At 42.6% G+C, this 22404-nt stretch overlaps 1 protein-coding gene across 1 annotated transcript in view; it reads right to left on the bottom strand.

Annotated features, from left to right (window-relative positions):
- DHX15 (DEAH-box helicase 15) overlaps window positions 1-22404 on the bottom strand; it is a 73035-nt gene that overhangs the window by 15175 nt on the left and 35456 nt on the right. The window contains exons 7-12 of the mRNA XM_056855106.1: window positions 19210-19296; window positions 18210-18359; window positions 15589-15697; window positions 10698-10889; window positions 7509-7631; window positions 2687-2877 (exon numbers count right to left, since the gene is read on the bottom strand). Coding sequence (XP_056711084.1) covers window positions 2687-2877; window positions 7509-7631; window positions 10698-10889; window positions 15589-15697; window positions 18210-18359; window positions 19210-19296 — 852 coding nt within the window. The remainder of the gene's footprint in view (window positions 1-2686; window positions 2878-7508; window positions 7632-10697; window positions 10890-15588; window positions 15698-18209; window positions 18360-19209; window positions 19297-22404) is intronic.

Below are 22404 nucleotides of genomic sequence, written 5' to 3'. Positions count from 1 at the left end.
ATACAAAGAGCAAGCTGACAAACATCGCTCCCCCGGGGGTGATCTGCAAGTGGGTACTTTGGTTTACCTTTCCACCAAAAACCTCCGTTCCACCCAACCGTGCCATAAACTCAGCGCCAAATTCATTGGCCCTTTCCCCATTACTCGGGTCATAAACCCTGTCACAGTGGAACTAGCTCTCCCCAAATCCTTGAGGCGTGTGCATCCTGTCTTTCACATAAGCCTCCTCAAACCCCATGTTGCTTCTCCACGGTGGCATCCGGACCCACCGCCTGCGCAACCCATCATGGTGGGGGGGGAAGAACACTTCGAAGTCTCCAAGATCCTTGACTCCCGTATTCACCATGGCACTCTCCAATACCTAATTCGCTGGAAACATTTCCCCCCTGCCTATGACGAATGGGTGCGCGCACAGGATGTCTCCGCCCCCGACCTCGTCGACGCCTTTCACATTGCTTACCCGGACAGGCCAGCCCCCTTGCGAACTGGGAGGGGGCCTTGAGGGGAGCAGAATGTCAGGCTGCTATCTCGGTTTCGTTATTGCCTCCGTCTCTGTACTGTATTGTCTGCCCCCCAAGGTCGCATGCCTAAGCCTGGGAAAACTCAGCTCCTGGGAAACTGTATTCCTGCATGTAATCTCCCGCCTTTCCTGCCTTATAATATCTCCCAGCTAGTGAGCCTTTCATAGCTGTCATTTTATCCGTTTGCACTGTATGCCTATTTGATCAGTAAAAACCACCTGTTTGGATTCTATATGACTTTGTGGTGATTTCTGGTTCTGTGGGCCAAGGGCTGACAATTTTAAAATAAAATTGGGTTTAAACTTCCAATAATTATAACATCATACAGGTTTTATGCCTGATCCCTCCTGGAAAAATACACACAACCACACACTGAACTATTATAGAAAGGTTAAAAAACAGGAAAGAGTCACTTAGGCAAAAGCCGCCAGAGATTCATATACACTAAGATACAAAGAAAACATACTCAAGAGGAGTGTGAAACTCTTTCCAGTTCATTTGTTAATTTTTTTTAAAATGTCCTAAACCGGAACAGGACATTTGCTATATTTGTTGCAAATACTGATGTCAAAAGTCATGATACGTCACCAGACAGGAGATTGCCCTTAATCTCAGTGGTTATAAGTGGTAACCCAGAAGTTTAGGGGCTAGGGCTGCAATTCAAAGGCCAGCAAGCCCACTGCAGGCCCTGGAGCTCACCGAAAAAATCACTCCTGAAGACTGTGGCCCCCTCTAGAAAGGTGAGACGAGGGGCGGCAAGTCCTTAGGGCAATGTCAGCCAGCACTCCACATATACAGTGAAGCATCGCAAGCACATGCAAGATGCTTTTTGTGATCCCAGGGCAGGAAGGCTATACTGTGGGCAGACAGGGGGAGCCCAGCTCAATTCCTTGTTCAGTATTCCCTGTACAGCCCTGGTCAAGGTATTCGGGGCCAATTCTCAGAGCACCAGTTGAAGACTGCATAAACACTATGCAGCATTTAATTGACTGTGCCCCCCCTTCCCCTCAAAAAAAAAACTATTGTGGCTGAAGCACAGGAGAACCCTCCAATTTTGCAAATATTTCTCCTTTAAGAGGAAAGAGAAGAAGAAGAGTTGGTTTTGAAATGCCAATTTTCTCTACCTTTTAAGGAGAATCAAACTGTCTTACCATCCCTTCCTCTCCCCACAACAGACACCTTGTGAGGTAGGTGGGGTTGAGAGAGTTTGGAGAGAGCTGTGACTAGCCCAAGGTCACCCAGCAGGCTTCATGTATAGGAGTGGAGAAACCAATCCAGTTCACCAGATTAGAGTCCACCGCTCATGTGGAGGAGTGGGGAAATCAAACCCAGTTCTCCAGATTAGACTCCACCACTCCTAACCACTACACTACCCTAGAGAACTGAAGGAATCCGGTATAAATGCACACAAGTATATAAGGGAAAGCATATACTACCCATGACACCTCAACCCATCCAGAGTTTTCAGCCAGTATTTGTCTGAACCAGCCATTAGCCTCTCCCTCATTGTTCCTTGGAGTTGTACATTTTTAAGATATGCCACCTCCTTATATGTTTGCTGTATGGGGGCTTTTAACACACAAACTTCTGGCTTCATTCACTTTGGCCCAACCGCTTGTTAATAAAATGAAGGCCCGACTGCTACAGAATATCTATGTTGTGGATTTCAGCTTATTAATAATGGTCGAAATTAAAGCAATTTGTCCAGATTTAATATACATTTACTATCATATAGATTAGCATGTCTCCAAAATGATTTTATTTATAGAAGATTAATAACTGTTTTCAAAATCTTCTTTCTGCAGCTCAGCAAACCATTTATCAACCCCTACCCCCTTTGTATAGACTACCCGAGGGGGTAACTACAGAAGCATGAAAGCATTCTGCATAACTTAAACAAAGAATGGTGCCCATCCACATACAAGGCACTTTAGAACAATGAAAAAAGATGAGGTTCCCGGCCCCCAAGAGCCTGCAATCTAAACTTCAGGGGGAAGGCTCTGAAAAACTTGTTTTAAGATGCCTACCACATCCCTGGTTGTTTACCAGTTTGTCAAAGCTGTCCAATGATTAGCCTACATTAATCACAGCGAGACACAGCTTCTTTTGATCCTGTTGAAGGGTACAGAACTGGAGACTTCCCGGCACTTTATGTGCACGCGTACCTGCATAAAGTAACCAGTAACCAACGCTTTCCTTATATTGATGTAGTAGTCTCTGCTTGTGAAGTCTGTGCTTCTACGCGGCAAATTAAATCTGTCCATGATTCGTGACAGCTGCTGGCGTACATTGTCTGCAGACATCAGGGACCTGTAGTTAATGAAGTTGTCATAACACCACTGAACCGATTCATGATCTGCAATGTTAAAAAAAAGTCATGAATCATCTAAAAATGAGCATTTTACCAAATTAAAACAAATACACAAAAAGACACCAGCGAAATGGTCAGCCCAGTGAACCAACAAAATCGCCTAATTACATTTTTTAAAATTTAAATTGTAACTCCAACACCTTTCTGTTCCTCTCATATTAGGTTAATTTGGCTTTGCAGTCTTCCAATCAGGCTGTGGGGATGAGAACAGCTGGGAAACCCAATGGTTTGTATTCGCAGCAATAAATGCCAAGGAATTAAATGCTAATTGTTCAGATATTCTTTTTAAAAAAAAACAATTAAAGGAAGTCAGGACACTAAGAAAGGTCATGGGAGGAAGATGGCAACCTTCATAAAGGAATTACCCATAATGCTACCACCTGCCTAACCACGGACTGCTTGTTCAGAGATTAAATTGCCCTTACAGGAGGTAGCCTTCACATGGGGAGCGATCCTAAGCAGGTCTGCTTGAAAGTAAGTCTCACGTTTATTCACTGAGGCTTATGCCCAGTAAAGTGATCCCAGGAATGCAGCCACAATGCTTGGGTTAACAAAACCAAGGAAGGAATGCTTCCCCGAGCTCCTTGCAAGAAGGGCAAAATAAAAATGCTTGAAAGTAAGAATGGATCTGACCGAAAATAGGATTTATTTACAATCTTTTCCATCATTTAGGGGTATGAGCCAGTGTGGTGTAGTGGTTAAGAGCGGCGGACTCTAATCTGGTGAACCGGGTTGGTTTCCCCACTCCTCCACATGAAGCCTGCTTAGGCCAGTCACAGTGGTTTGCCATTGCCTGCTCACGCGGAGGCAGGCAATGGCAAACCACCTCTGAACGTCTCTTACCTTGAAAACCCTACAAGGTCAACATAAGTCAGCTTTGACTCGATGGCAAAATCACACACACACACCCCACGAGCCCCCTATTGGCACAGCACCTATACTCAGAAGAAAACTGGGGCCGTACCACTCTGTCATTCTACAAATAACTATGGCATAAGACATTGGGTTGGATCCTGTGCAAACCTTCTGCTTGCACTAGGGCTCTTATGCGGAAACACAAGAGAAAGCAGTATCCACTTATGCTAGGTCAATTTCATTGCATCCCCACTTGCATTTCCACTTGGCCAAGATTTTGTGCAACCAATTTCTGGGCAAGATAATATCAGGGAGTGAAGTGCTACCTGTTGCACCAGATATTGCACGATCTGAACTGCGCTAAGTATTGGTTCTTGTGCGCGAAGTATGTTTTATGCTTCTGCTTGAACAGGAACCTAAACATACAGACCCCAACTTGCATAGGTCTGACCTTTGTGATCTTCAAAATAAGGTCTTAAATGTCCTGGCCTATATTTAAATATGACACCCTCTACTGACTACCAGACAACTAAGGGGAGGAACGGCCAGTAACAATCCCTGTTCCTCACCATACATTGGTTCTACTGCATGCACAAGTCACAGACTAGCAGTTTTCATGTTTTGAAAATGCAGAGAACGGCTTCTTTTCTGAACAGCATGACTTGACAGACGTAGCCCCGATCCAACAGTATGGCAGCGCAGCAAATGAGGCACAGTCTTTTAAAGGAACCTAGAATCATGCTGCACAGTTGTACGGCAGGAAAGGAGAAAGTGAATCTATTCCCCTCTCCCCAACAGCCAAACAGCAAGATTCGAGCTTTCTTAGAGGGCTGACTGCATGCAGCCCTGGCTGTGAGACTCTGCTGGGGAACTGTGTGTGCAAACATGTACAAAGAACCTTGTTTGTATGCATACACAGGCACAAGGAATTCTCCAACCCTGACTCCATTCAAATAAATAATAATAACTCAGCGCCATCAAATTGCAACCAACTTATGGCATCCCCTCCTGGGGTTTTCAAGGCAAGAGATGAGCAGAGGGGGGTTGCCATTGCCTTCTTCTACAAAGCAACCCTGGTCTTCCCTGGTGGTCCCCCATCTAAGTACTGACCATGGCTGACCCATGCTTGGCTTCCAAACTCTGAAGAGCTCAGGCCAGTCTGGGCTATTCAGGCTGCTACCATTCTCATAAAGGATCACATAAATAACTGATAAGGTTGAAGCGTTCTATTTTTATCAAATGCAACAGACCATCACAGTTGAGAAGACCTGAAAGTTATCTATGAATCCTTTGGCAAGTGCTGAGGGATGTTCATACCAATGGATAATCAATACCACCAGCAGTAATAATAATAGCGAGCCAAAAGATATATTTCTCATTCTGCAAGAGAACAAGCATCGTAAAAGACAAGAAGAGCCTGCTGTTTTACTTTCCAACAACCAGCTTAATTTGAGAAGCCCTCCAATCTTGCTTATTGAGCAATTTACAGACGTAAGCCTATTTCAAGTCACTTTTATGAAACACGCTCAGCCAAACCTTTGTTTCCAAATTGATAGTTTATAAATTATGCAAGTGCAAACTCTATGCAAGGGCAAACACCAAGCAAATTTTCATGAAAGCCAAGCAATCCTGCTGTTTCAGAGATAGATATCAGTTTTGACACAAGAGCCATTGATGGAAAATAAAAACTGAGACCTGGGGTGTCATTTACAGTAATTTTTCAGAAGACAGAACTACTTTATCTTTGCTTCTTGTCATTTTGAGCTCACTAACTTCTCAAGCAGAGTTGACTGAAGAGTAATGTTAGTGGCAGACAGAATGCATACAACACGGACCAAACAATATCTCTCTGACAATGTTATCACAATAATTCACTGTCCTCTGAATCACATTGCCCCCCCATTACTCAATCTTCTTCAGAATAATTCTCACATTGTAAATCTTGTGCAACTTTATCTAGCTGCCATATTGAAATGTGACAGCCAATGAAGAGACATCAGGTGAAGAACGAGAGTGAGGGCTTGGCTAGTATAACACCAAACCACTACTGCGTCCAGGCTCTACTCATTTCCAGCTTCCTCTCCATAAGACAAAGCGGAAAACCTATAATATCAGTTATTAAAAAAATATCTTGGACTCCAAGATGGAATGCTACAAGCAAAAATGTTTAACATTAAATCATTCATAATCTCCTCATTTGTAATAAAAATTGTTACTATTCACAACCCCTAAACACTGTAGGTTTTCTATTGAAAGAATTCTCTATGCTCAATTTCAATTCATTAATGAACTTACAGATTCAACATATTCTCTTTTAGATAACTATCTATATTTAGGTCACCCAAACCACATTAGCTAGTAATCACATATGCTAAGAAGCTTTTGAGCTCTGTACTTCCACTGACAAGTTCCCACAACTCCTCAAGGTTAGAATCTTTCAGGGAAGAATCCCACGGAGATACAACGGCAGCCATCAAAAAAAAAATTCTCCCTCTAACCCTGGAGAGTGCAGAGAAGCACTTTCCACTCATGCATGGTGATGGCAGAGCCAGAGTGGTGTAGTGGTTAAAAGTGGCAGACTCTAATCTGGAGAACTGGGTTCGATTCCCCACTCCTCCACATGAAGCCCACTGGGTGACCTTGGGCCAGCTCACAGTTCTCTCAGAACTCTCTCAGCCCACGCGGAGGCAGGCAATGGCAAACCACCTCCGAACATCTCTTGCCTTGAAAACCCTACGGAGTCACCCTAAGTCAGCTGTGACTTGACGGCACTTTCCAACACCATGGTGACAGTAGCACTTATACAAGTTACTGACAACTAGCACTCGAGGGGACATCAAAATAGTTGCTTTTCATACAAAAAGTTAAGAATTCTTAAAACTGATAAAGAATCTACATAACCATGTAGATTAGGTCATTATCGTCCTGGTAATGTAAATTGGGGAGGGGGTAAGAAAAAAGTGGCTTGCCTCAGCTTACCTAGTGGATTCATAGCAGAGATGAGATTTCAACTGGAGACTTCCTGGTTTGTAATTCAGTCTCAACTACTAAAGTCTTTTGCAATAGCTAGCTAGGTAAAGGTCCCCTGTGCAAGCACCGGGTCATTTCAGATCCATGGGGTGACGTCACATCCCGAAGTTTCCAAGGCAGACTTTGTTTGTGGGGTGGTTTGCCAGTGCTTTCCACAGTCATCTTCCCTTTACCCCCAGCAAACTGGGTACTCATTTTACCGACCTCAGAAGGATGGAAGGCTGAGTCAACCTTGAGCCGGCTACCTGAAACCGACTTCCGTCGGGATCAAACTCAGGTCGTGAGCAGAGCTTATGACTGCAGTACTGCAGCTTAACACTCTGTACCACGGGGCTCCTAGCTAGCTAGGCAGACATGCACATATGGTAAGCGGCAATGCATAAGCATTCAGCGCTATACAACATCTATAGCTGGAGTGAGTAGAGCTCACTTTCAACATCATACAAATACATACATCTTCACAGAACACATAGTTAAATTGTGGAACTTCCTGCCCCAGGATGTGGCGATGGCTGCCAACTTGGAAAGCTTTAAGGAGGAGGAGCATGCCTATTACACTAGGAGCTGTGGAACACAGGCAGGATAATGCTGCAGTTGTCTTGTTTGTGGGCTTCCTAGAGGCACCTGGTTAGCCTCTGTGTGAACAGATTGCTGGGCTTGATGGGCCTTGGCCTGATCCAGCATGGCTTTTCTTATGTTCTTAAACACACACATCCCGAGTTTATACTCACTTTGTTTGAAAGCATGGTAGACGTTCAGCAAAGTCAAATGATCTCCATCTATGTGGGCGAACCTCATCTTGGCCTCATCTGCCGCTTTCTTGGCTTCCGTGGGGCGAACAAAACACTGTGGGACTAAACAAGGTTGGTATGGGCCCAACACAAACGCCCATATCGATGAGTCACGCATTCACAGATAGAGGAACAAGGCCTAGCTAGGTCAGTTCACAGAGCATAGGGCAGGGCAGGATGGCCTCCAACTGCATCTTGGACTGTCTACTACCTTGATTTGGCACATCAACACCTAACCACATCTGTAAGACAAGAGGGTTTCAAAGCTACAGAGTGCCTGATTATTTGGATTAGAGGTAGGCATTTAAATAAAAGCTCTATTCTGAAGGCCATCAAAGTCCCAGTGTTCACTGGGCAAATCATGTGACCTCGGTGGGAAACCAAATGCTGATAGCGCTACCTAATGCAGTAGACACATAATGAGGTGTTGTTTTTCCCCCCCAGAGTGGTAGTCTAGGGACAATCGTCTCTTGGGGAAGGAAGGGTATTCTGCAAGAACCACCGGAGACAACCACCAAAGCAATTTCATTGGCCATTAAAATAGTATTATAGGTCTGCCACCAACAGCAGGCATTGCTATCAGCACTGGCGCACAGAAACAAAGCATAAATAAACGTGTCCATAGCAGTCCAGGACTTTGATGATAGCGGCAGTGGTGGAAGGTAGACTGCCCAGCAGCTTTATCAGACCTTAACAAATAAATCTGAATTTGGTGGATTGCGACCCTGCTCGTTCTCCTTACACATTCATTTCTCTTCCAGTAAGTCATTCTCCTAATTTAATTTATAATATCAGAATGGAGTATAATTAATGTCTATAAGCACTGGGTTCTCTATTTATAGTAAGTAAACACTCTGTAAACCAGGTTATTTGATGTGTTAGTGCTCATTTCTTGGCCTTGTATAAAATCATAGGTCTTCCTTTATGATGAAGAAAGAACAAAGTCTTTCTCCCAAAGATTATATTCAAAAATAGCATTTCACTTAGAAGTTGCATGTGTGCTTAAGTGGAACAAATAATCCTTTGGGTGATCAAAGAACAGGATGGAGGTCCCTTACCTGTTCCTTAAGTTCGGAGATATTTTTTGGCTTGGTCACAACCAAAGCTCAGAAATCTCCTATCAAGATTGCTTTGTCTATTGCACACAGTTTTAAAATTTGGACATCATCATTCTAAGAACAGATGCACCAGGAAAAGATTCATAATGATGCGTAAACTGAACACTGCACACAACTGCAATATGCCAGTAGCAATACTGCAAAAGTTGTATTTTAACTGTGCATAATTTGAAGGAAAAAAAGAACCAGAAATCCAAAGAAAAGTGTTTCTTCAAAAACATATAAAGCCCCATATCTAGAAATAGAAACCACAAACTAGTTAAAAGTTGAGGATCTAAAGCTAACAAGATGGCATCATTCCATTAATTCAATAATCTAAGTAATAACTATTACATATTAAAAAATTAATCATGCTCTATACCGCAAGTTGTGAAGAGTAGTATTAATTTTCATCAGCTTAAAATAATTTAAAGTCTTAATTATTTTTAAAATGGAATACTTGTGTTTTGGTAGCTTTGGTCAAGCAATGCTACTGTTCCCTTCCTTATTTCACCTTAATGTCAAACACACGATATTTGGAACATTTTATTAAATCACCACCAAGTTCAATACTGATTACGTCCATTGGCTCTGATGGGGATAAATTTTGGAAAGCAACCTGGAGTTTAAAGATAGCAAAAGTTCTTTTAAGACTGTGTATTCTTAACGTGGTACTCATTCTTAGTTGAATAAAACTAGAATATGTACACATATCCTGTGACGTATCCTAACGGAAGAGGGTGAGATTCCTTCCTCCCAAATGTACAGTCAGAGAATTGCAACATGCACAGCTGATGGTGAGGTCCTAGCTATGGTCAGTCTAGTCTGAAGAAAATACATGGCTCAAAAAGGCAGGCGATCAACCTACCACCACCTCCGCAAATAAGGCGACAATTTACTTTACACATTTAGATTCTGCCCTGCCCATCTGCTCTGAGTCTGAACGGTCATAACTCTGCAACAAACATTGTAGCTTGTTTTTTTTAAAAAAAGAAATATACCGTAAATGTTAATAAGTGGAAATAGTAAAGTGATAGCTTTGTCTTACCCCCCAAAAATCATTATCTTATGATCTACATGAACTTGCCAGTTTCACAGATGACCAAAACAAGGTATTTTTTAGAACTTTGGAAAATGGTACCTATTACTATAATGGCTAGGTAACAGTAGAATACAGAGAAGTTCCTTAGTAAGGGAGTGTTTTAAGCAAAGCATCTTTATTTTGTCCTGTGCTTTTCTGGGGGGAAATAGAAAAGAAACCCTGTCTGGGAACCGAAGAATCACATGCTAACTCCATGTGCCCAAGAGAACTCTGGGCTTTCATTTTGTGATCTTCTGTGCTACATGGCAAACCACTTTGGTAAATTTCAAAGAGCGATGCATAATAGGATGTGGGCGGGCAGTTCTAAAATTAAACAATCCCACCAGGCGTGTTCAGCTCCACGGCTCTACCTTGGTAGTTCAATAGATTTGAGTCCCGGTAAAACCCATCTGCCGTAACAAAAACACACTATTCAGACCAATCGCCTTTATCATCTCTACATCCACCACTTTTTAAAAAGAATATGAAATAATAATATTGTTGTTCTCTTTCTCTGCCATTCTTTTTAACAATGGAAGGAAGTTTATGTAGTTAACTTGCTAAAAACTCTTCTGAAGTCTGGGATTTGCTAGTTATGTAGTCAGCAAGAGGTCTCCAAGTACAACTGTTGCTTAATTTGTAATAAAAACAAAACGGGCATAAGGGTAATTTCTGATAGAAGTGTATTATCAGGATTTAGAATCCTCAATAGACAGAGATTCTTATCTGCCACAAGAAGAGTTAGATCGCACACAATAACTTCTTTCATTTCAGTGTTGATTTCATTTATAATCTTTACTCCATTATCAACCACACTATACAGTAACTTCCGAAGGCACAATTCCAGCTTTTTAAAGATTAAGGTTATGAGTCCTGTTGCAGGAACACTCATACGAGCTTCCCCTAACCGGAGACCTGCGTTTTGATTGGCATCTCTCTCCCTGCTATTACCTGACAACATGGCAGTAATAGATAGAATCTCATTAGAACAGTTGTAGTCGCAACTTGCAATAACCATTTTAGCCAGCTGTGGATCGAGTGGGAATTCTGCCATCATGGAACCCAATTCAGTCAAATCTCCATCATCATTCAAAGCAGCCAGGTAATTCAGAAGCTCTAGGGCTCTCATCAAGGTTTCTGGAGCTGAAAAATTGACAAAAGAACACCCCCAAGTACATAAGCACAGTCCTTAGTGTAGCAGCCATTAGTAAACGACAACACAGCATTTTCCTTTTCTAGTCAACAAACTTCAAAAACAAACTGCAACCAACGTATCGGATAAAATTCTGGAGCTCACTCTTAAATGTTGCATTCAACAAGAATCAAAGTTGGGGGGTTGATAATCAATTAAGGATTGGCTGAAGATGTGCTGATTTGCAAGCTTTGCTTACGTAATAAAGCACAACATGTTCAAAAAATAACACTGCTGAAATAAAAATATAACTCCCTGGATAAGACAGCTAATGACACTTTCTGAGGGGCAGATACTGTGTTATCTGCAGTCAAGTAGATCAGTGAATTGCGTGAGAGATGTGGCAATTTTTCTCTTTATAGTGTCAAGAAAAAAAAATTTAAGTGTGAAATGGGAGATGAATAGCCAATGGCTGTTAAATCTAGGGAAAGGATTATAAAGCACAACTGATGCAATCTGAAACTGACCTAGCGCGTCTCTGTAGCCTAAGGCACGTACTTCCTATCCTTTAGTTTCACAAAAGAACCCCTACTCAAGACACTCAAATCAGAAGCCAGATTAACAGAAAGTCCCATAAAACAAGATCAGCATCAGCATCCAAATGATCCAATTGTCCAAGCAAACGGTGCTAGGGGCTCCTTTCTTCTATACTCTCACTTTCAACAGGGTCGTGAAGGGAGAGCAGATTTCATTTTATATGCCACACAAATTCATCACTGCAGTGCTTCAGCTCACCATTCCCTTTTCGTTTCATGAATTCTGCAAAACATTTCACTATAAGCCCCGCTATACGTATGGAGAGTAAGGTCAAAAGACCTTGAACTAAGCCAACCCAGCATCGAAACTTGAAACCAGCCCCTGAAATGTAGTAAGTTACTTCTTGGGCCTGTCCAGTTTGTGGGATTCAAGTTCTGACAATCAAGGTTGATATCCCGTCTGCTGTGCCAAAAAGCCAATAAGCTGACCAGTAATGACAGACAAGTTTTGTTTTTAAAATATAAGGTTACTCTGGAGCTTGCTGCATAAAAGTTGCTCAACACTGGACATTTTCTACCTGAGAGTAACCTTTGTGCCGTTAGTCAGTTTAATAAACATGCAAAGCAAAAGTATATTACCTGAACTAATTTTCTAGCAGAGATGCTAACACGATAATGCATCTGAACATCTGGGAAAGTAAACAGCTTATTCTGCCACTGCCAGCAGCGTTAAACAAGGGAAATTAACAGTGCAGTCTTGAGAACACTGGGCCATATCATACAGTGAGGGGGACAAGTATTTGATCCCCTGCTGAATTTGCCCGTTTGCCCTCTGACGAAGAAATGACCAGTCCATAATTTTAATGGTAGGTCTATTGTAGCTGTGAGAGACAGCGTAACAACAGGAAAAACCCCAGAAACCCAGAAGACAAAAGTCAGAGATTGATGTGCATTATAATGAGTGAAATAAGTATTTGATCCCGTATCAACCAGCTTGAAAACTGGGCTACAAGACTATTGCCAAGCAGCTTGGTGAGAAGGTGACAACAGTTGGTGCAATAATTCGCAAATGGAAGAAACACAAAATAACTATCAACCTCCCTCGGTCTGGGGCTCCATGCAAGATCTCATCTCGTGGAGTTGCAATGATCATGAGAACGGTGATGAAGCAGCCCAGAACTACACGGGGGGAACTTGTCAATGATCTCAGGGCAGCTGGGACCATAGTCACCATGAAAACAGTTGGTAACACACTACGCCGTGAAGGACTGAGATCTTGCAGAGCCCGCAAAGTCCCCTTGCTCAAGACAGCACATGTACAGGCCCGTCTGGAGTTTGCCAATGCACATCTGAATGACCCAGAGGAGAACTGGGTGAAAGTTTGTGGTCAGATGAAACCAAAATCAAGCTCTTTAGCATCAACTCAACTCGCCATGTTTGGAGGAGGAGGAATGCTGCCTACGACCCCAAGAACACCATCCCCACCGTCAAACACGGAGGGGGACATATTATGCTTTGGGGGTGTTTTCTGCTAAGGGGACAGGACACCTTCACCGCATCGAAGGGACGATGTACGGGACCATGTATCGTCAAATCTTGGGGGAGCACCTCCTTCCCTCAGCCAGGGCATTGAAAATGGGTCGAGGATGGGTATTCCAGCATGACAATGACCCATAACACATGGCCAAGGCAACAAAGGAATGGCTCAAGAAGAAGCACATTAAGGTCCTGGAGTGGCCTAGCCAGTCTCCAGACCTTAATGCCATTGAAAATCTGTGGAGGGAGCTGAAGGTTCGAGTAGCTACACATCAGCCTCGAAATCTTACTGACTTGGAGAGGATTTGCAAAGAGAAGTGGGACAAAATATCTCCTGAGATGTGTGCAAACCTGGTGGCCACCTACAAGAAACATCTGACCTCTGTAATTGCCAACAAGGGTTTTGCCACCAAGTACTAAGTCATCTTTTGCAAAGGGATCAAATACTTATTTCACTCATTATAATGCACATCAATCTCTGACTTTTGTCTTCTGGGTTTCTGGGTGTTTTCCTGTTGTTATTCTGTCTCTCACAGCTACAACAGACCTACCATTAAAATTATGGACTGGTCATTTCTTCGTCAGAGGGCAAACGGGCAAATTCAGCAGGGGATCAAATACTTTTTTCCCTCACTGTAAGAACATAAGAAAGGCCCTGCTGGATCAGACCAAGGCCCACCAAGTCCAGCAGTCTGTTCACACAGTGGCCAACCAGGTGCCTCTAGGAAGCCACAAACAAGACGACTGCAGCAGCACCATCCTGCCTGTGTTCCACCGCACACAAAATAATAGGCATGCTCCTCTGATACTAGAGGGAATAGGTATGCAGCATGACTAGTATCCATTCCAACTAACAGCCATGAATACCTCTCTCCTCCATGAATATGTCCACTCCCCTCTTAATGCCTTCCAAGCTGGCAGCCATCACCACATCCTGGGGCAGGGAGTTCCACAATTTAACTATGTGTTGTGTGAAAAAATACTTCCTTTTATCTGTTTTGAATCTCTCACCCTCCAGCTTTAGCAGATGACCCCGTGTTCTAGTATTATGGGAGAGGGAGAAAAACTTCTCCCTGTCCACTCTCTCAGAACCATGCATAATTTTATAGACCTCTATCACGTCTCCCCTCAGCCGCCTTCTTTCCAAGCTAAACAGCCCTAAGCGTCTTAACTGCTCCCCATAGGACAGTTGCTCTAGTCCCTTAATCATTTTGGTTCTCAAGCTCTGTAATATCCTTTTTTAGGTGTGGTGACCAGAACTGTACACAGTATTCCAAGTGTGGTCTCACCATAGATTTGTACAAGGGCAGTATGATATCAGCAGTTTTATTCTCTATTCCTCGTCTATTTATGGCCAGCATGGAATTTGCCTTTTTTACAGCAGCCGCACACTGGGTTGACATCTTCATTGAGCTATCCACTACCACCCCAAGATCCCTTTCTTGGTCTGTCGCTGCCAGCACAGATCCCATCAATGTATATGTGAAGTTGGGATTTTTTGCCCCAATATGTATCACTTTACACTTGCTCACACTGAATCTCGTTTGCCATTTTAATGCCCATTCTTCCAGTATGCAGAGATCCTTCTGGAGCTCTTCACAGTTCGATTTTGTTTTAACCATCCTAAATAATTTGGTGTCATCTGCAAACTTGGCCACCTCGCTGTTCACCTCCAACTCCAGGTCATTGATGAACAGGTTGAAAAGCACCGGTCCCAACACAGATCCCTGAGGCACCCCACTGCTCACATCCCTCCATTGTGAGAACTGACCATTGTATCCTCCCATCCGCCTGTGGGCCATTGTGAGAACTGACCATTGTATCCTCCCATCCGCCTGCGGAAAGGCATGCCTGGTTTTCCCATGTGCCTCTCCATTGCTGCCGCCGTTTCTGACCCCATAGGAAGACCATTCCTGGGGTTTCCAAGATTCATGCGGAGGAACAGCCATTACGAGGAGGGTCAAAGAGGATGCCCCTCCCCTCAGCAGAGTTGCACTAGTGAACAAGAGCTGTTTTAACTCCTTGTCCTTCCTTCACGCTCCCCACACCAACCCATGCGGCTGTCCCTTTGAACGGATCCTGTGAACCCAAGAATAACATTTCTGAAAGACAGAAAACTCCTGCAGCATTGGAGAAGGGAAACCTACACCTTCCGCACACGGAGACGTAGCCCACAGCCAGGGAATAAGCCCCATTGAAGTAGGATTTTTTTAGGATGATTCTACATAGACCTGATTGGGATTGCCCTCTAGGGCCCTTATTAGTTACAGAATTCAAGCAGCATAAGGCCTGACCAAAAAGTGTTGTTGGCAGGAAAGAACTGACCAGTGCGAACTTGCATGAACTCAGGGCCTTGTTTCAACTGCTAGGCATGGGGAGCCACACTCCCAGCGTAAGAAGGCCAGTGCGGTGGCTGGCTGGGCTGTGCATTTCTAGAGTGCTGAAGTTCCATGTGAAGCAGCTAAGAGTGAAGTTTAAAGGAGACGCTGAGCACATAAAAAATCACACAGGCGTCATCATGTTTAAGCCAGTCTTCAGTTTCTGCTGAATTCCCAGTCGAAAAGAAAACAATCAGGAACTGAAATGCTGCTTACTGCAGCTTCAGAAATACAGTTCTGGAAAACTGATAAAAATATACCTGGTGGATCCATAAAATCAAAGTGAACCAAGTCATCTATACCAAGTTTCTTCAGCTGTAATACCACAGAACCCAAATTAGATCTCAGAATCTCCGGATAGGTGTTGTCCTGGAAAAGAAAACACACAAAGAATTTCCCCCTTAACTCATAACGCCCTCCCAGTCTCATAAATCAGGCAAACGCTGTCACTCTCCTCCGTAACAACCGTGGAGACTGACTCTATCCCAGCTGTCAGTGACGCATCTATAGTTCTGCCATGTGGTCCACATGCATCCACAGCCACACAGACGAAGAGGAAGCAGCTGTTCTGTACTGTTACGCACATTTTTACTCATTTATTCACTGGAGCTTAAACTGGGTGCAAAAACAAGCATATCCAACACAAGGACACCCACGTACAAGAGCGCATTCAGGCCTCCTCAAGCCGTTTTCTTTCAATTAACTTAAGGAGTCTTGTTTTTTGGAATACCCAGGAAACATGAAAAGGAGAGATTCCTACCCTGTAGGTTTTGTTGTTTTCGGTGACTGGCACAGAGGCCAGTTATTTTACTATTATATGTAGTGCCAGTGAGGTGTAGTGGTTAAGAGCGGTGGTTTGGAGCAGTGGACTCTGATCTGTAGAACCAGGTTTGATTCCCCACTCCTACACATGAAGTCTGCTGGATGACCTTGGGCTAATCACAGCTTTCTTAGAGCTCTCCCAGCCCCACCTACCTCACAGGGTGTCAGTTGTGGGGAGGAGAAGGGAAGGTGATTGTAAGCTGGTTTGATTCTTCCTTAACTGGTAGAGAAAGTGGGCATATAAAAACCAACTCTTCTTCTTCTAGCGACAAGTACCGACCCCAAACAAAATATTTTAAAATTAGCACCCTCCCTGCACTCACCAGCAGCCAACAATTAAGGGTTAATTCCTCCACAGTGGTGCAAACGTCTGGGTTGGGGCTTGGAATCTCCAGAGCCCCAATCCTGCACTTTGCAAGACTATGGAGGAACAAATGAATAATGCCGGGGAAGTCAGAGGGCAGCTCTTCCTCCCCTTCGCCCCTTCAACTCTAGTACTACGAAACTTCTATCAACACAACCAATACATTAAAATCGATTAGAACTGAACTGCAAATCCCATTTACATGTGGTCAGCATGGTAAGAAGCGAGATTCTCTATTCATAAAAGTGAGCTCTAACCAGGTAAGTGTTAAAAGCTATGACTCTAATAGCCCATTCCTGAGCTGTTGGCGGCAGGGGACGGTGTTTCCCAGCCGCCGAATGCTTGAAAAAAGCCGACGGGATGCCAGCGGAAGGCCCAGCCGACATCCTTGGGCGGCACTGCCATGGCAGCACCGGGAGACCGGCGTTGGGACCTCCACGCTGGCGTTGAGGCCAGACTCCAGCACTGGGGGCCCCAACGCTGGCACAGCCCCTTCCTGGCCTCCTGAGGACTTTCGTCCTCAGAAGTCAGGAATGGGCTCTAAGTTACGAGCGACTGCAGTTTTTAGTGGTTAAATGTCAGATAATTTTGATTGTAAACAATGTTTTATGCTCGATGCTTTGATAAGTTTCAGCAGTTTAGATAATTTTTTTTCTTTCTGTTTTAATTTGGTACTAAAATGAAAACGTCAACATAAATGTTATCAAAGATTGTTACACGATTTTATAGTGATTTTAGTCCAATTTTTGTATCGGCCTTTGGCCACACACAATAAACCTGAACTTTGAACTATCCCTACAGCCTTAAAAAATGCTGGAACTTTAAAACGGTATAAAATTATGGGCAGTTATTGATCTTCTAAGCTGGAAATGTAAGAGTAAAAATGTAAAAAAGGAATATATTTCCATCTTTGGCAGGTTGCTGTTTACTAAAAAAAATTCTGTGCAATAAGAGCAATCAAGACAACTAAGATGAAAATCCACCTCAACTTCTTAACATTCTTAGTGGCATATACAAAATATGTAAATATAAGATGTCAAGAACTGCTATCTTGCTTGGTAACAGCAGCCAAAATTCTTTATGCTAAGTACTAGTCAGAAATCCCCACAGTTGAGGTATGGGAAAATAATTACATGAATATGCAATTAGGTCTAAATTAACACATTATGCAAGAACTAAAGATTACAATGATGCAATTGTTACAATGAAATCTGACAATTATTTATTAATTATTGGAACAACAAAGCACACACCTCAAGTGCAGTTAATTACCCATCTAGTCTCCTACAAGGGTCATTTGACATATCATGGTCAAGAAAGATAATATTTGCATGTCTGCCTCTCACAGTGCAACCCTATGCACCTATTTTCCAACCTAAGTCCTTTTGAAATGTATATAACATCAAAGTGACATCAAAACAGTTTAAGAACTGTCATTTTGGGGGGGGGGGACATTAGAAATCTTCATGATCAGAGGCATAAGATGGCAGTCCAATAGTTTCAAACTCTAATCTCAATAACAAAAAATGTATAGAAAGGAAGCAGACCAGTCTTCTAGAAAGTAACCATGTTTCCGACTCCAATCTGAAGTCATTAAGGGCTATGGTAAAATGACTTTTGACTTCCCGTATCAAGATCCAACATAATACCTGGCCTTATAATTATTAGATTTAGGTCTAACTCCACACTACATACCTGCATCTCAGTTTTGTATGCCTTCTCTGTATACAGCCGAAAACATTTTCCTGGTCTAGTACGGCCAGCGCGGCCAGCCCTCTGTTGAGCAGAAGCTTTGCTTATTGCCGTCACCAAGAGAGATTCTACTCTTATACGAGGATTGTACACCTATTTGATGGGGGGTGGGGTGGGGAGAAACAGAGAAGAATCACAAATTAACATCTCAAGTTATTATGAATGCCATTTCCATGCCAAACTACCTATTTTTTTAAATGGCCTTAACTGACTACATTTTGATGAAAAGTTAGGAGATAAATTTAATAAATGAAATAGATGGAACTGAACACCATACTGTTTAATGCTTGAAACTTGAATGTTATTGACTCTTACATTTAAAAAATGTATTTTATTAATTTATTTGCCATTCTCTAATAGCTCCCTCTGTTCTTATTTTGGAAGAGGGATCCCCCATCCCAGATACATTACAGTGTTGCCTACATACTGTCTGCTAGAATTATTACCATGCACAATTAGAACAGCTTCAATATACTCAGAAGCTGAATAGTCAAAACACTACTAGGTCAATAAATGCACTATCATGGCTGCAAGTCCAAGTATATTGTTGTTGATGAAGATGCCAGAGCACATTAAAGCATAAATAATTTGCCTCATTAAATAAATCAGCAGACTTTGTGCAGATTTCATTTAGACTCCAAGGTATGAATAATGACTAAAAAATCTATTACAAATTATGAGTTTAATGTCAGTGCTTATGCTTCACTATTCTTCTTTAATGTAGAGTAACATATGCACATTTCAAAATCCAATTTAAAATGCTGCTAAAGAGATCTGTTCTGAAATACGGTTTGTTTTCAAAAAGGCTTGAAATCTTGCTGTATCTACCAAGCAGTGATTAAGAAGGCAAGCAGAAAATGGTAGACAAAATTATTCCACAACAGTCCCATCTCATTTTCAGTGGAGGAAAAACCCTTCTTGCTTTGAAACAACTTGTGTGTACCTTTTGCTTTGCAAATCCGGGATCAATGACGAACACAACACCATCTATTGTTAATGATGTCTCAGCGATATTAGTAGATACAACCACCTGTTGAAAAGAGAGAGAATCAATCTTTCCACAAAATACAGCACAAATGTTGTCAATCTGAGCCACTGAAGAATGCCACACACATAGGAATACATAACTCAGCTATAATGCAGGGTCCTCTTAGTTATTGACCGTAGACCACAGGAAGCAAACTTTCACTACTGTAATCTACACAAGTCTGAAAGGGAATTTCGTTGCTGGTTCTCTTAAACTGCAGTTTTCTACAGCTTTCCAGTTTATGGTCTGTTAATTCAATATCACTGTCATCAAGCTAACTTGAAATAATCCAGGCACTGATACTGTACTTTGCACAAAAAATACTCAGAACAATCGGTATCGTCTGTTGCTCTGGCTCAATTCAGACATCACCACAACACATAGGATGCATCTAGGTGTGACACAACCACAGTTAAATAGAAACATGCACGAATCCACTGTGTTGCCGGGCTCACACGTCTATATGAAAGCAGATGATAGGCGTTATCATTCCTTCTGCTCACCAGAACTGTGAAGAGAAAAACTAACTCCTGCTAACTCATGCGCCTGCGTTGTTATGTTGGGAGTAACCAGAAGAAGATTTTAACCACAATTCTCTGTGTAAGAAGGGAGCAGGTGTGAGCCCGAGGACGAATCCGGATTGTGCACATTTTCACTCAACTGTGGTTAAGTGTGATGTCCGAATGCAGCTTTAATTAACTGAACAGTGTCTTGGCTTGATGTATGAAATGGTAAACTGTACTTATAGTCATTGCTTCACCTGTAGAGGCTACTGCACCACAGAGACATGAAGCTGGGTGCCAAGAGGACAAAACAAACAGATCTAAACCATGGGCTGCTTATTACAAGTTTTGAAGCTCAAGCCATGGCTCAGAACTACGGTTCCTAGCACAAACCGTTGCTTGGCATTATGTCTGAATTAAGCCCATTTTAAGTGGGGGGGGGGAGTTTTACAGGTAACTTAAAACAGCTTTGAACCACAAATCTGCTCAAATCCTTGGTTGCCCTGTCAAAATTTCAATCACCATCATTTTAGTCAGGTGTCTTTGTAGCCTGTGAGTGAACAGTTGTGGTGCCATAAAACAAGCGAGGAAGTCCGTGTTTGCACATCATGGGAAGCCAAAGTTAAGACTTTAAGTAATAAACCAAACATCAGACTGTGGTTTGACAGACCCTAGCTAACCACAGTTAGTACAGCAGCCACATTAGACAGTTGCATAACAGTCTAACCAAACTTTGGTTTCACATGTCTGAACTAAGCCATAATCTATATTAAGCCACCAATGCCAAGCTAGGTATTCCTTGATTTAAGTAGTCACAGTTAATCAATAACCAGATTTCAATGGGACTGAAAAGGCACTCTACGGACCATACCCCATTAAGACATGCACTTTCACTTAAGCCATGAAGTACGTTTTCCAAATATTGCAGAACAGAACCAAAAGGTCAGGTGACAAAGCATTTTCAAGGCAGCCAGAACTCTCAAAGACCAGGGGCACATCACTCAGGCAACACACAACACGCAGCTTCAAATGGCCTCCAACAACCATCTCCTCACAGTGAACATGCATGGTATTTGTGGAGCCATTTCCCAACAATCACCCAGCCATACTGAGACCACTGTACAAAAATAATAATAATAATTGAGCCATGTAAAGCATGGCTCACCACCCCTGGAGTTTTATAAAAAATGGGACTGAAACCTACAAAACAAGCTTTCATAGAAATCGTCCTGGAACCTGAGCCCCCAATCCCGTTTTCAGAACTGCCAGAGCTGGGGGTTTCATAGCATAATGATTATTCATGCATAGGTTGCGTATCCCTTATCTGGACATCCCATATCTGGACTGACCCAAAAACCAGACTTTTTGAGCCGGCATGCAGGCATTACTCACAGGCCCTCAGGAGCACGCCAATTTGTTTTGTGATGGTTCAATGTACACAAAATTATTAAAAGTATTGTTTAAAATTACATTCAGGCTATGTGTATAAAGTGTATATAAAACATAAATGAATTCCATGTTTAGAATTGGGTCCCATCCCCAAGATATCTCATTATGTATATGCAAATATTCCAAAATATGGAAAGATACGAAATACAGATCACTTCTGGTTCCCAGAAGTCTGGATAAGAGATATGCAACCTGTACACCCACTGGGATTTCATTCTTAACATACATCCATACCAGATGGGGGAAATAACGCCACCTCTGTCACGACCCATATTTTAACACAGAAGATTAGATATTATGTCACATATACTCACAAACTTTGCATTGGTATGTGGAGGGTATCAGAATGAGCCTGTGCCCTTTCAGCTTTATTAGGGGGCAAGACAGTGAGAAAGGCCAGTTCTGCCTTATGCTCAATGTCTATATAGTGTTTTAAAAGTTCAACATACAGTACTTGCATAAACACAACACCTAATTTTTACTGCATGTTTCAGCTGAAAGTCCGACCTACTTTAAGGCTTCTTAAGTTCATGAAAGGTGAGACTTTAAAAAAAAGGAATTCTCAACCTCTGTAACATTAACTCTCTGGCTTAAACAAGAAAAACCAATAATTCTGTCAAAGTATAATCCCCATTCAAACAATGCTGCACAAACGCTTGTTCACTGAATGCCAATAACCAGCTTGTCTCTACTCTCAATTCTGTCAGCTTCCGAGGTGAGATATGACAATCTAAACAAAGAAAGATCACTGGCCAAGACGTAAGAAGAATTTTGTCCCCGTCGAACAATACAGAATATTGTATTTTGCACACCCAGAGCACAAAGACGGCAAGGCCAAGGAACAAATCTGCCCAGGGCACACCCACTTTGACTTCAAACAGAAGGCCTTAACTCTAAGTCACAACCTCATTTGCAAGATTCCCTAGACTCAGTAAAAGCACCTCACAACTGTAAAGAGCAAGACTGGTTGGGACCGGCACCACCTTCCGTTTGGGGCTGCAGAGACTGGGAGGGGAAATACCAGAAAAGAGTTACAGCTGCAGCGACCTCTGAAGTCCTGCGAACAGCAGCATGCAATGCAAGAGAGGCATGCACAAAGCTATGCCAGCAAACAGGCTCAGAGGGACAGACTAAGATCTGGGAGGATCAGAAGAGTTGG

This window comes from Euleptes europaea, chromosome 9 (assembly GCF_029931775.1).
Source record: "Euleptes europaea isolate rEulEur1 chromosome 9, rEulEur1.hap1, whole genome shotgun sequence".
Lineage (NCBI taxonomy): Eukaryota > Metazoa > Chordata > Lepidosauria > Squamata > Sphaerodactylidae > Euleptes > Euleptes europaea.
Note: the sequence above shows the minus strand (reverse complement) of the source record. Positions and strands in the feature narration are given on the sequence as shown.